This window comes from Armigeres subalbatus, chromosome 2 (genome assembly GCF_024139115.2).
Source record: "Armigeres subalbatus isolate Guangzhou_Male chromosome 2, GZ_Asu_2, whole genome shotgun sequence".
NCBI classification, from domain to species: domain Eukaryota; kingdom Metazoa; phylum Arthropoda; class Insecta; order Diptera; family Culicidae; genus Armigeres; species Armigeres subalbatus.
The window spans coordinates 412,522,815-412,537,618 of NC_085140.1; the positions used below are offsets into that span (position 1 = coordinate 412,522,815).

General features: G+C 39.0%; 1 protein-coding gene across 1 annotated transcript in view; it reads left to right on the forward strand.

Moving 5' to 3' along the window:
* Positions 1 to 2,967, forward strand: part of LOC134213372 (calcitonin gene-related peptide type 1 receptor) — a 291,025-nt gene extending 288,058 nt beyond the window's left edge. The window contains 1 exon segment of the mRNA XM_062692383.1: positions 2,277 to 2,967. Coding sequence (XP_062548367.1) covers positions 2,277 to 2,690 — 414 coding nt within the window. The 3' untranslated portion in view covers positions 2,691 to 2,967.
* Positions 2,968 to 14,804: the final 11,837 nt, after the last annotated feature.

Sequence of the window (14,804 nt, forward strand, 5' to 3'; positions counted from 1 at the left end):
TTCTGAATTTCCGAAGGGAAATTCTTTAGAAATTCCGAAGGGAAATTCTTTCGAAATTCCGAAGGGTAATTTTTTCGAAATTCCGAAGGAAAATTCTTCCGAATTTCCGAAGGAAAATTCTTCCGAATTTCCGAAGGGAAATTCTTCCGAATTTCCAAAGTGAAATTTTTCTGAATTTCAAGGAATTTGCTAGAAAAAGGGACTATTCTTACGAATTTTTCTGAATTTCCCTGCGGAAATTCAGAAGATTTTCCCTGCGGAAATTCGGAAGACTTTCCCTGCAGAATTCAGAAGAATTTCCCTTCAGAAGAATTTCTCTGTGGAAACTCGGAAGAATTTCCATGTGGAATTTCGGAAGAATTTTTCTGCTGAAACTCGGACAAATTTCCCTGTGGAAACTCGGAAGAATTTCCCTGCGGAAATTCGGAAAAATTTCTTCGCGGAAATTCAGAGTTTTTTTTTTGAACAATTTCACAGCTGAAATTGTTCTGACGAAAAATTTATTAGAATTTCACTGCGGAAATTCGGGAGAATTTCCCTGCAGAAAATTCGGAAGAATTTCATTTCGGAAAATCGAGACATTTTCTTTCGGAAATTTGGAAGAAATTCTGTTAGGAAATATTTAAGAATTTCTCTTCGGAGATTCGGAATAATTTTCGGCCGGAAATCTTCAAGGATTTTATTCCGGAAATTTTGAAGAGTTTCCCTTCGGAAAATTAGAAAGAATTTCCCTCCGGAAATGGGATTCCGTCCGATTTCGAAGGGAAATTCTTCCGAAATACTGAAAGGAATTCTGAATTGTCAAAGGGAAAATTTTCAGAATTTCTCAAAAGGATTTTTTTTCCTAATGTCCAAAGGGAATCTTTTCTTAATATCGAAAGTAATTTTTTTTCCAAATTTCTCAAAATTTTCAAAGAAAACTCTTCCGAATTTCAAAGGGATTATTCTTCTGAATATTCAAATAAAAATTTTCCGAATATCTAACAGGAATTGCTTCTGAGCTTCCAAAGGGAAATAGGGCAAGAAAAACCTACTTCAGAGCTGCATAAAGAACTATCTTCCCTAGGTATGGTAAGTTAATTTTTTTTAGCAAATTGTTAAAAAAAATAGGGAGCTCGTTTATTTTTTAAACACAAACTAAAACAATTTTAAACATGTAAATTCTTCAGTTAACAATGCTAGGAAGAATAGTATATCAGGAGTGGCAGGTTCCGGTTGGAAATTTGAAAGTACATTAAAATCTATCAGATGTAAAATCAGTCTGTAGGATTGAAACGTTAAGTAAAATATATGAAGCATTGAAAAGCCCCAAAACAAATTAAATATACATGTTTTCTTTTCAAGCAGTAGTACATTCAATGAGCCGTCTATCATATCATTTTTCGACCTAATTATCTTCCATTGCCATAATGCGAGTTTCTAAACCATATAACAAATTCCGTTCGAAGTCAATAATTATACAGTGACTCAAAATTACCAAATTGAACTGTTGGTAAATTAACTTACCGTTTGCAGAAAAAACTTCACGAATAGTTTTAAAATAACATAATATAGTATTTTTTTGGAACATATGATGCTCATTCCCAATCGTAACAATCGTTCATTAATATTCGTATCCTAAGGAAATCTTATTTCTACATGAACGTAGGTGCTTCATTTCGTAGGTGTTAGTTTATTGTAAATTACCCGTTTCTAGCAATTCATTAGAGTGAAAACCTCACCGCCTGCAAATATAAAGTTATTTAATTTTCGTATTCATCCGATTGTATGAATGAGAACCACATATCATTAAGTATAAACGATAGTTGTTAGGCCATACTTGGTGTTTAGTAAAAAAAATATTTTTTCAATTTAATCGCAGTTTTTGTTTTGCTAATCTTTCTGATAATAGTAGCAAATTTTCCTCAGAACATTACATACGGTATCTAATCAAGACTCATAGTAACAAAACCTTTAAAACTCTGACCAACTATAAATGTTCTTGTGATGTCTCCCAGTGTATGTGCTGTGTATCAACCTTTTGTAATTGTATATACACTCTTGTATCAATCTACTGTACTTGTCCTCGTACCGATGTAGCGTTTTGTGAAAGCGTCTCTCATTAATCGAGCCTCATTCCCTTCCTGTGTGCAACTCCAAACCAACTACCGAAACTCGCTTGTTGTGGCTTTTGGGACCTCCGCGTGTAAACATTAATAAACTTGAACTCTGACACCAATATCTCCAACCAACTTGTGTGCAATTCCAACCCCTAATACAAGCCGGTCCGCTTGCAGTTCATTCGTAGCGGTCCGCCCATTCCCGGCGAAGAAAAGGTCTGACTAAAGGAGTACTCCAGCGGCAATAAGCCCCCAAGCCATTCAGCCAGCTTGGTTCTCGTGAACGATCGAACCTCCTCGGGAAATACAATGACAACGACTACCGTTCTGGAGGATAACCACAGTAACGGACCAGATTTATCGCTCAAGGTGTCGAACGAATCGGAGATCCGTGAAGAATCGGTACTACCTTGCAGGGAGAAAATTGATGAAAAACTTCTCGCCTGGCGGAGAAGCTCGGTCGACTATAGACATGCCAAGTTACCACTACTAGAAGCGCAACACAGAAATAATAATGGGGAACAGGAGGGAGATTCTGAACACACTAAGCAGCTGTTCGTCGAGCCGGCACCGGCGGATGAAGTGCTGTAAACACGTTGGAACACAAATGTAACGAATTATTCATAAGCGAATTTATTAGCATTGTTAAGGACACCCCGGAAATCTGAATATGTACAATGATGTAGTCGTTCTGAGAAAACTCTTATTGATGTGACTGGATTCCCACCATCAGTTAACCCCCTTGGGCTTAGTTCAACTTGAATGTTCTAAAACGCTTAACTTTTTCTTAGATGATAAACAAATACACTCCACCCTTTGAGGGGTTCATGTGATCATAGCAAAAAATAATAAAATTAACAGAAACGTAGGGGCGTTTTTATTTTTACGAAATGGAGATGAAAGAATTGACGGTGATCAAATAAATAAATATTTTTCGCAACAAGTTGTATGGTTTCAATGTGCTTGTATCACAAATATGGTATCAAACTATTTCATATTGGAAAGCTCAATTTCCAATCAAACAAACAGTAGGTACTTCTGATGACAATTCAATTCAAAGCGATATCACAATATTTCCTGCACTGGAATTCGGCTATATTTATTTGAATTGAACTTTTCTGAGCCCCAATAAAACAATCCGTATGTCGCACGGTCGTACATATTGCTTTTTAGGTCGTTCCAATAAAATAAACCAATCACATCAGCCGCTACTTCGTATCATACCTCCACCTGACAAACCATGATGAAGTAAAAAATGGTCATGAGTTGTGCAGCCATAGCTCAGCATTTTGATGACAGTGGTTTATCACGAAATTCATATTTAAACTATTATTGGCATGCCAAAGCTTTCGTAATGAACCGCAGAATAAGCATAAAAGTCATCTTTAATTGATATTCAACTTCTGCAAAAGGTTCTCGGAAAATTATACAAATTAATGCCAATGACATCTCACCATACTGAAATGGAACATAAGTATCAGATTAGCTATCTGCTGATATATTTTTATTAAAACGGACCCGAAGTAGGGACAACCTCTGTGTGTTGTAGTTGGCAAATTTTAACACAAAGTTAGTTCAATCGTTGTAAAACACTTTCAGAAGTTATTTGCGACCGTACGTACATGTATATTTGTAAGTCCGCTCAGAAATATTACGATGTTATAACTATTCAGGTAAGTGATGTTAGCATTTTGGCGACTCCATATGTACGGATAATTAATTCAAGGGCGAAGATTCGTAGTTCAATTCTTTATCCAATCAGTTACCTTTATTAGTCTAGTCTCTTAGTAATTTCCAGACAAAATAAGTGGTAATGGTTGAATGCCTATGAATATTCCTTTCAGGTGGTTGATTCTAAGTACAATCAAATTCCACGAAAGAATGATGTTTCAGGAATAATTAATCGATTCCTTGAACACAATAGAAGTTAAACCTGCCGACAAAGTAATACCGTTACATCCCCGCCTAGTTTATCTTAAACTCCGCGTTTATCCACTCCCAATCCAATTTATATAATTTTCATACGTATAATGAAAAACTTATTATGATCACTGTACCCTGCACAACATGCTGCGTATTTTATGAAAATGTTTTTGAACTTTGTCTCATTAGTTTGCACAGGTTGGTCATAATCGTGACCACCGTAGTCGAGGGCTCATTACGTGGTTTGTGTAACACTTGTAAGACAATTATTTAACATAACGCGTAGTTTTCAAAAAAAAAATTGTAGCCAGAATGCGAATTATCAATAATTAATTTGGACTTATCAATTTATTAGTACTTCACAATTACAATAAAATTATGCAATAATTTTCTTCGAATCACAGAACGATTGGATGTAATTGTTTCGAGCGTTTTCTAGAGCTGTGCGCCGATTTAAATTTTATTGGTGGTGGCGTGATAGAGCATTTTCAGCCAGCGGCGGCATCACGGATCGGTGGTGGAGGCGCGGCAGCGTGGGGTCGGCGTAAGCTTATTTGGCCGGGGCTCTGCCAAATGGTACCGAGCGCCAACGAAAAATTACCCATTTTTATACTCAAACTTTCGGTTAGCCGATTAATTTGATCACAAACCGTATCGAATATTCCTCAACCTCATAACTGAGGATATCCTACAACATGAATTGTTATGAAATGATGTCCGTTTTATGTTTGCTTGCAAAATACCACAAGCCAGTCAAAAACTCGCTAGGTGCGATTTGGCTGAACCCCGACCATTTCATGTATTTACAATTTTTCAGAATTTCTTCCGATGCTTCTCCAGAAATTGGTCCGGAAGTTCCTCCAGAAAATCCTCCGGAAGTTGCATTTGAAATTCCTCCGTAAGTTCCGGAAGTTCCGGAATACCTTCAGAAGTCCCTTCAGAAATTCCTCCTAAAGTTTTTTTTAGGAATTCCTCCTGGTATTTTTCCGGCGGTTACCCCAGGAATTCCTCCGGAAGTTTCACTAGGAATTCCTCCGGGAAGTCATCCAGAAATTTCTCCGGAAGTTCTTCCTAGAATTTCTCCGGAAATTCTTCCAGAAGTTCCTCCAAAAGTTCCGCCAGAAATGCTTCCGGAAGCTCCTCCGGAATTTTCTCAAGGAAAATCCTCTGGAAGGTCTTCCAGGAATCACTTCGGAAGTTTTTTCCAGGAATTATTCTTGAAGTTGCTCCTCGAATTACGCTGGAAGTTTATCGAGGAAGTCCTCCGGAATCTATTTCAGCAATTCTTTCAAAAGTTCCACCAAAAATTTCTCCTGAAATTCATACTAGATTCTTTCAGAGAATTCGTTCACGTATACCTCCAAGATTTTTTTCCAAGTTCCTCTTAGAACTTCCGCGGAAATCTCTCCAAAAATCCCTACCGGCAAGTTGTTCCGGGATTTCTACGAGAAGTTCCTCCAGGAATACCTCCGAAAGTGCTTCTCTAAATTCCCTTTTACATTCCTCTGGGAATCAATCCTTAAATCCTTTGTTTATTACGCGCATTGAAAATGGATTGGGGCATCATAAATAGCCGTTTTTGAAGTTCAAAATCATTGCGGCGTACTTCAAAACTGAGATTTTGTGGACGATTGATGCCCCCAGTTGCCTAGTGATAAGACGGAGATGAGCCGATTTTAGCCTAATATGGGGACAATTTCATCGACTTTTTGGACAAAAGACTGCAACCACCCAGCTTACCGGATTTGAACCCTCTTAGCTTTTTGTTCGGTCCTTTATTATGTTAAAGCTTTACGAATATAAGGTCAGTAACTTGGACCAGTTCAAGGCGTAATTCTCAAAATCTGGAACGAAATGCCCATGCAGACGATGCGTGCCGCTTGCGATGGGTTTTAGAAACGTTTGAAGCTCGCGAAGAAGTACAAAATAGAGGTCATTCCAAAAGAAATGTTACAAACGTTCCTTATAAACAATACTTTTAATGAAATGCAACCGGATAAAGAAATAATTTAATCTCAATTTTTAAACATTTTTTGAAAGAGTATTCGAACTTATTGAACACCCTGTATATAGCTTTCATCTAAATAATGGATCAACAATTTGACGCCACAATATACGGTTCAAGGTCGCAATTCTTCATCCTCGAATAAGCCCCACGCTTGCCAAGTCGTTCTGTACATTGCAACTTACCCTGCCCATTGTACCCTTCCGGCTTTAGCTACCTTATGGATGCTGGGATCATCTTAGAGCTGGGCGAGCTCGTGGTTCATCCTTCGCCGCCACATTCCACGCACCCAAAAAACAAATCTGACAATTTTGACATAAAATCTTGGCATATACAATTCTGTATAATTTATATACATATATTATATTAAAATACACTGGATTTTGTTTTTACACGATTTACATTTTCTCAATTTTCCACTCGTCCTAAATGTTTATCGTATATTAATTATCATGTGATTTTTATTTGATTTATACTGGTTTTTTTTGAAACATGTTGCGAAGAGTTTGGTGGCAAATTGAAGTCACACGATCAAAAATACGAGCGAAAAAAAATCGTGTAAAAACAAAATCCTGTGTAATACAAATCTGTAAAATTTCAATACAATAAGTATATCAAAATCTTCTGAAATTGTATATGCCAAATTATTATACAGTTTCTTTAAGGTTCTTGTGCAGAACTGTATTAAAATCTGCCATCCGCTGGTTGGGTGCAGATGATGCGCCTTCGTATTTCACGACTAACATTATTATCAGCTGTTAGCAAGGATCTAAGGTAAACGAATTCATCTACCACCTCAAAGGTATCCCCGTCTATCGTAACTCTGCTTCCTAGGCGGGCCCTGTCGCGCTCGGTTCCGCAAGTACTTTGTCTTCGATGCATTCACCACCAGTTCAACTTCACGTTTCTGGCGGGTGTACAGTTCTGCCATCTTTACAAAAGTTCGGCCGACAATGTCCATGTCATTCGCGAAGCAAATAATTTGACAGGATCTGTTGAAAATCGTACCCCGGCTGATATTTTGCACACCATCCACCGTTGCCAGTCTGGTAAGCTTCCCAAGGAAGCTGTTCTGGTATTGAATTTTCCACAGCTCTGGGACGTGGTATTCATGGGATTTCTTAAGGATTTACCTTGCAGTAAAGATCTGGTCCGTTTTCAAGCTGTCTTGATAACTTCCCACGAACTCATTCACTATTGGTGACAAAAGACATAACATGATTTGGGATATCACTTCGTAGGCGGCGTTAAGGGTGGTGATCGCTCGAAAGTTCTCACACTTCAGCTTGTCGCCTTTCTTATAGATAGGGCATATGACCCCTTCCTTCCATTTCTCCGGAGGCTGTTCAGTTCGACAGATTCCGACAATCAGTTTGTGCAGGCAATTTGCCAGCTTTTCCAGGCTCATCTTGATGAGCTCAGCCCCGATACCATCCTTACCAGCTGCTTTATTGGACTTTAGCTGTTGGATGGCATTCTTAACTTCCCTCAAACTGGGGGCTGGTTGGCTTCCCTCGTTCGCTCAACTGACGTAGTCATCTGCTCCGCTGCCTTGACTGTCACTGCCTTTACTCTCAGCGCCATTTAAATGTTCCCCGTAGTGCTGCTTCCACCTTTCGATCACCACACGTTCGTCCGTCAAGATGCTCTCATCCTTATCCCTGCACATCTCGGATCGCGGCACGAAGCCTTTGCGGGATGCGTTGAGCTTCTGATAGAACTTGGGTGTTTCTTGAGAAAAGCACAGTTGTTCCATCTCTTCGCAGTCCGCTTCTTCAGGCGGCGTTTCTGCTCCTGAAAAATGTGGGTCTGCTGTCTCCGCTTTCTTCTATTGCGTTCCACGTTCTGCCGGGTACCTTGCTGCAGCGCGACCGCCTGCGCTGCTTCCTTCTCCTCCAGAATCTGTCTGCACTCTTCGTCGAACCAATCGTTCCGTCGACTACGCTCCACATACCCGACGTTGTTCTCCGCTGCGTCGTTAATGGCTGCTTTGACTGTATCTCAGCAGTCCTCAAGAGGGGCCTCATCGAGCTCACCCTCTTCCGGCAACAGTGCCTCGAGATGCTGCGCGTATGCAGTGGCGACATCAGGTTGCTTAAGTCGCTCTAGGTCGTACCGGGGCGGCCGTCGGTACCGAACATTTTTGATGACGGAGAGTTTTGGGCGCAGTTTAACCATAACCAGATAGTGGTCAGAGTCGATGTTAGCGCCACGATATGTCCTGACGTCGATAATGTCGGAGAAGTGCCGTCCATCAATCAGAACGTAGTCTATTTATGATTCTGTCTGCAGTGGTGATCTCCAGGTGTATCGAAATGGAAGGCTGTGTTGGAAACAGGTGCTGCGAATGGCCATATTCTTAGAGGCAGCGAAATCAATTAGTCGTAGGCCCTTTTCGTTCGTCAGTCGGTGAGCGCTAAACTTCCGGCCTAAACTCCTCCTCTTGACCAACCTGAGCATTCAAATTTCCTATGATGATTTTTATGTCGTGGCTTGGGCAGCTGTCGTACTCACGTTCCAGCTGCGCGTAGAATGCGTTCTTATCATCATCAGTGCTTCCGGAGTGTGGGCTATGACGTTGATTATACTGAAGTGGAAGAACCGGCCTTTGATCATCAACCTGCACATTCTCCACCCGATCTCGCGCCTTTGCATATCGCCCATCACTATGAAAGCTGTTCCCAGCTCGTGTGTGTTGCTGCAGCTCTGGTAGATGGTATGATTACCTCTAAACATTCGCATTGATCCCTTCCAACAAACCTCCTGCAGCGCTACGATGCCGAATCAACGGACCTTGAGCACATCGGTGAGTATGCATGTGCTCCCGATGTAGTTGAGAGATTTGCAGTTCCACGAACCGAGTTTCCAATCGCTAGTCCCGTTTCGTCGCAGTGGTCCTCGTCGATTGTTCCGGTCCGTACTCTCTTATTGATTATTCGTTGCGGGCATGACACTAAACCCTCTAAGTTTCCGGAGGACCATTCCTTCTTATTTTCGGTGGGCCATGGATAATGTGGCCAGACGTCGTTTTACACATGTATTACAATTCATACAGCCTTACAAATATTTTTTCAATTTTTTGGGCCAAAATCTATGCGAAATGCACTTTTGAAGGATTCATTTTCAAGCCAGTGACGTAGTCGAGATAGGCGTCCCGCGTTTCGTAGGACGCTTGCTGGTCACATTAGCCATGGTGCACAGTTTCACTAAGAGTCCCTCGCTGCCACTCGGACGATGATCAGCGGCCCTTGACATGGAGAACAGACCACAATGGAGTAATACCAAAACGAATTTTTTGACAATAAAAGATTTTAAATATCTTGAAAACTACAACTCTTTGTGTACCGGTATATTTAGCATACTTTTTTCATTTCCAAAATACGCGTTTTTGCAGAAAAAGTCAATAGTTTACAACCTCATAGAATTCAAGATAGGGGAACTGTTCCGATCTCCATCTCACTGTACATATATCCATCTCATCGCTCATCGCACAAAGAAATACGGCTCCAAATTCGTTGCTTCTTTTTATCAACATGCGTGCTCACTGCTGAAAAAAATCACAAAAAATAATAAACAAACCAAATTTTTTTCCATTGCTTTATTTTTGATGGAATGGAAATAAGAGCTATGAGATAAAGTGGCGAACCAATCCCCTGTTTGAAAAATAAATATTTGACAAAAATTCATTTTGTTATTACCGCAATAATTTTTTACCCTGTGATTCAATATGGTCAAAACTTAAGTGTAAAATGTAAAATTCTAGCCCTGGTCAAATTTTCAACAAAATTGGTTCACACTCAACCGAGATCTAGATCTCCAAAGTTGATCATTTTGTATGAGAAACGGAATGTGGGCCTTTTATTATGCTGGTCACTGTACGACCATAGTTCCCATCGGGGTTGGTTACCCGATCTTTCCTAGAGTTGCTCGTATCCCGGCCAGCGCCACGAAGAGATAGGGATAGGAGTTGCTGGGTAAGAGGCTAGGGATCACGAGATGGGGTCTATTTTATTCCTTAAAATCTTCCGAATGTTCCTCCTGATTTTTTTCCAAGAATTCATCTTGAAATTTATTTGAAAATCCTCCACAAATTCTAAGACATTCCTATGGGAATTCTTTCAAGGGAAATCTTCCAAAACTCCCCCAGTTAATTATTCTGGAAATTACTTAAGCTAACACGAGGTAAAAAATGTCCTGATTATTCTTGCCAAAATAAGCGACGTTCCATGTCTCCATGTACTTTCCTTGGTTTTTTTTGAATAATATTTAAGAAAACCCTTTTAGGACATTTTCCAGGAAATATCTTAAAGAATTTCTTCAGAATATCCCTTAAAAATCACCCCGGAAAGTATTCCAGAAGTTCTCATGCTTATTTTGCTTTTCAGTCCAGAACTCTCTCAAAAGTTCTTCCAGGAAATTCACCGGAAATTACATCCAGAAAACTTGGTAAAAATTCCTCCGTAAATTTCTCCAAAAACTTCTTCATAAATTCGTTTCAATACGCTCCTGGGAATTTCTCCTTCAGAAAGAATTTTAATGACAATATCAGAAGGAGTTCATAAGGGATTTAATTCGTGAGAGCAATTCGTGAAGAAATTGCAGGTTTGAATACCTGGAGGAATTTTTGGATAAATATCTGAAGGAATGTTTGATGCTTCTTTCGAGTGGATTTTCCAATTAATGGAGGAGTTCTCGGAGATGTTCATGAAAAAGTTATTGAAGGACTCCAGGAGAATTTTTCGATGAAATTCCTTGTTTGAATCCATGAACATATTTTCGGAAAGCTTTTAATTAAATTTTTGAAGGATTTCCCTATGGACTACTGGGGGGAATTTTCAAAAGTGTTCCCGGAAGAATTTTGAAGAAATTATGGGGGAAATTCGATAAGTAGTAAAGCTATTAACCCGGGAAAATTTAGCTCTCTTTCTAGCTAAAGAATTTGTTCAGTAACACGAATTTTTGTGTGTACCTCACACTACCATCACAGACCAACAGACATAACACATTGAACCCATGAAATTCATCGTCGTTCAAACACTAACGACGTCTGTTGATTTCAGTTAGTTGGGCAAATCACGAACCAGATGCCGGTAGAGAGTAAACGTCAAACTCGAGCAACTAATGATTATTTGAATTGACCAGTAAATCAGTGAACGATGGAAATTTGACGAGTGTTATGTGTGTTTGTCTGTGCTACCATTGTTCACCAGTTCATGAAGCGTTAGTACGTATTTGAACCCTCAACTCGATTTTTTTCTACCAATCAGTTCAGCCTAGGAAGATGTGCACCGAGGTTTTTTTTAACTAATTGCTTGAAAATTGGTAGCGAAGACTAAAAACGATGAATTTTTATTACCACACTACGTTAAAGTGATCTACCAGCGTTACGGGAAAAGTAGTAGGACTCACAACCCAGGCTGAATTGCCTGGAGGCCTAGAACTCTGTGTAGTAAAAAAAAACAATAAAAAAGGACCCTGTGTCTGTTGGGAGTTATTGCCCGGATGGGTGCCCCCGGGGTACCCGAAAAGAGATTTTCGGGGTGCTCAGGAAGCTGGCACTCACAGCGTCGGACGTTCTAACAGAAGAAAAATTGAACGTTGGTAAACAATCCGAAAATTAATACATAACATTGACAAAGTGAATGCATATTATTATCGGACAGAATCGATTTTTTCCTTTGATTCCAGGGAATTGAACCATGTTTTACGGTGAATAGTATAACGAATAATTGAGTCTCCGGATAACTCAACCATATTTGCAACCATGGCAAATGCCCTCAACATGGAATACTCACCGCCGATCTAGCATATATAGATATTAGAAACCGAGGTAATGTTTGAACATGTGGAATAACCACGATTTGCATGCTGTACGAGGATTTTCATAATTTTTAAGTCAAATTTCCATATAACTATCAATTGTCTTTGTGCCATTCCTAAATGGCCTGAAACTATAACACTACCATTCAAGACACATAAAATAAAATCAGATCAGGTTGGTTATTTTGCTTTTGATGCTACGAATATGCGATCATGAATTATAACTGCTCATGATCGCATATTTGTAACATTTGCAATTTTGTCGATTTTTAGTTTAGCTAGAAATTCATCTCCAAATTGTTTGTTCTTTAGGACTAAGTGAAATATGAAAGTTTGTTCCGGAAAATCCGGAAAAACTAACAAGTTGTTTTGCAACATTGAGCGAAGGCCGCATAACACTAACACTGGGAAAATCTGTCGCCGGTACGCTGTGTTCCTCGAACGAAAAAATTCGACATTAATTCTCACTCAAATATCAAATAATGTAAATGACGCTTTGGAAGATTTCAACAAAAAAACGTTTTCTCAGCATTTTTCAGCATTTTTTAGAAAATAATTAATTCTCCATACTAACGCATATCACAAACTGAACTGTTCCTTTTCCCCCATTCCAACATGTGTCGATTGTTACAAATATGCCATCATAGATTAATTATAATGGAAATCCTATACTCATACTGAAGTATCTTGAGATTCCATATTTACTTGGACTAAATCCATGAAGATTCAAACAGATCTTTAACACATTTGTAACTTTTCAGCAAATATTTGGTTTAAAGACTTTGACATCAGGTTTATACAACTGAACATTTGAATTATTCGCAAATTCATAATATTTCAAACAAATCGATCCATTACTATATGCGTATACTCCCCCCACAATCCAGTAATATCTGGCCGCGCTTGATACACTCCGGCCTATATTTCATCCAATGTTTTGCCAACGGAGTGATGTATATTTATTTACCATGGCAAAAATCAACTTTACCAGCTGCAATAATGGTAGCACCATCACGCAGATCACAACTACTCCTTCCACGTTAATATTAGCGGCAGCAGTGCTGTGAAGCAGATATTGGTGTAGATATTTTGGGTTCCATTTGATTGATCGTTGTTTAAGCAACGAAAACGCATCAGCCTGAGGTTTCTCAATGAATTCGATTATTTTGCAAAATGGACTCGTAGTAGGAGTGGAATGTGTTTACATTTGCGTTCACTACACACAAGTTATGCCAAGTATGATTGGTGGTTTTCCACCAATAAGTCAAACATATTTATGTTGGGCTTATGATGGCTCCATGTATCTTCTGTCTTAAGACAGTCTGTCACATAATAGTTTCGTTCATGGTATCCTAATGTGCTGTCAAAGTGATTGATAATGCATTTAATGTTTTTTTGACATAACAGCTTTTGTAAAACACTTCGCCGTAAAAGTTATCAAGGGTGAGGATGATACCTACTTTATGTGTATTAAAAAGCCAATCACCGCTACAAAAATTATAAGTAAGTAGTTAAAGCATTAATTTTTTTTTTCAATATCTGTAAATATTACATTGAAAACATAAAAAGGTAACGTCAAACAATTAGTTATATTAGTATTTTTCAATTGTATTCTATACAAATGCACTTAACTGGATAAGAATGCATTAATCTATATTGTACGTCATGGTTCGGTGCGCTTGCGAAGCATCTAATTCTTGACAGTCATTCAGGCTCTCATGATTCTGCACTCCAAGATAAGTGTGTTGTGGAACGTACGGTTATCATGGATGCATGCAATGTGTACCTCATCTCGAAGCAACATGTAAAATTCAGTAGTAAGAAACTGGATGCATGAATAGGGGTTCTCTACAAGGCTTCCAAATCCTTCTCAAGAGCGATTCATACACGTTGCTGTGCTCCTTGGTCGGATATTCAAATAATAATAGCGAACGTCGCTGCAGATAGGACACTGAGATAAATTATACTGCACTCAGGTTCATTTCGTACGTGTGTGGAATTGACGACAACTTTTCACGTGAACTGCACTTCTAGCAAAAGTTCCAACTCTTTCGATGAGGTTGCAAGCTTCCATTCAATCACTATTTCATTGCATTATCAGGCTATTTTCCTCTATTCCTACAGGCACAGAATGGGAATTCAGTTTTCCATCATGCTTGGGAATGCTAATGCACAAACAGGAAAGCAAGGTAGCTGACTTCAAAGTGATATTATTTATTGATGCTGATTAACTTGTTTGTTCACCTTACTGCAAAGGGATTTCGTTTCCGAGATTTTTCCAATTCAGCAGGATTTGTTTTAGAATTTGGTCATTCAAAAAGCATAAAATTCCAGCCTGTAATGATGCTGTTTCCATTTTGCTCATCGTGGGAAAATAAACATTTCCCGCTTGAGTTTTCTTGTTTGTTTTTTATAGGGCAGCACCCAGTTTGGCGACCCACCCGCCGACCCGCCGCGGTCGTTGGCAGAGCATTGCAATGCACCTGGTTTTGATAGTAGAGATACCGTATGGTGGAAATTTGTTTAACGTTCGGTATCAAACATATGGGACTTTAATTCTGACTAAAGGTGTCAAATGATAAAAATGTATAGGTCGCACTCAATTATTTTGGAGAGTCGTGTATCCGAAGCTCTAATATGTAATGGCTCGATTATCCGGAACTCGATAAAACAATCTATTTTTTAAAATTATCACATTTTCAAGAGGAAGATTGTGATAAAATCATACACAGATGGAAAACCCACTTTCACGTATAAGAAAAACACTATTGGAGCATCAATGATGGGAAATGAAAAAAACCCAGATTAATCCACCTAGCAGTGATAGTGCCTTTCTCGTTTCTTGTGAGTGAGTAATTTCTTCGCACTTTTGGTATGAAAAAAAGTATTTTGGCCATAACTTCTGAGCCCATAGTCCGATCCGGCCAATTTTTAATAGGAAACAATGGGACATGATT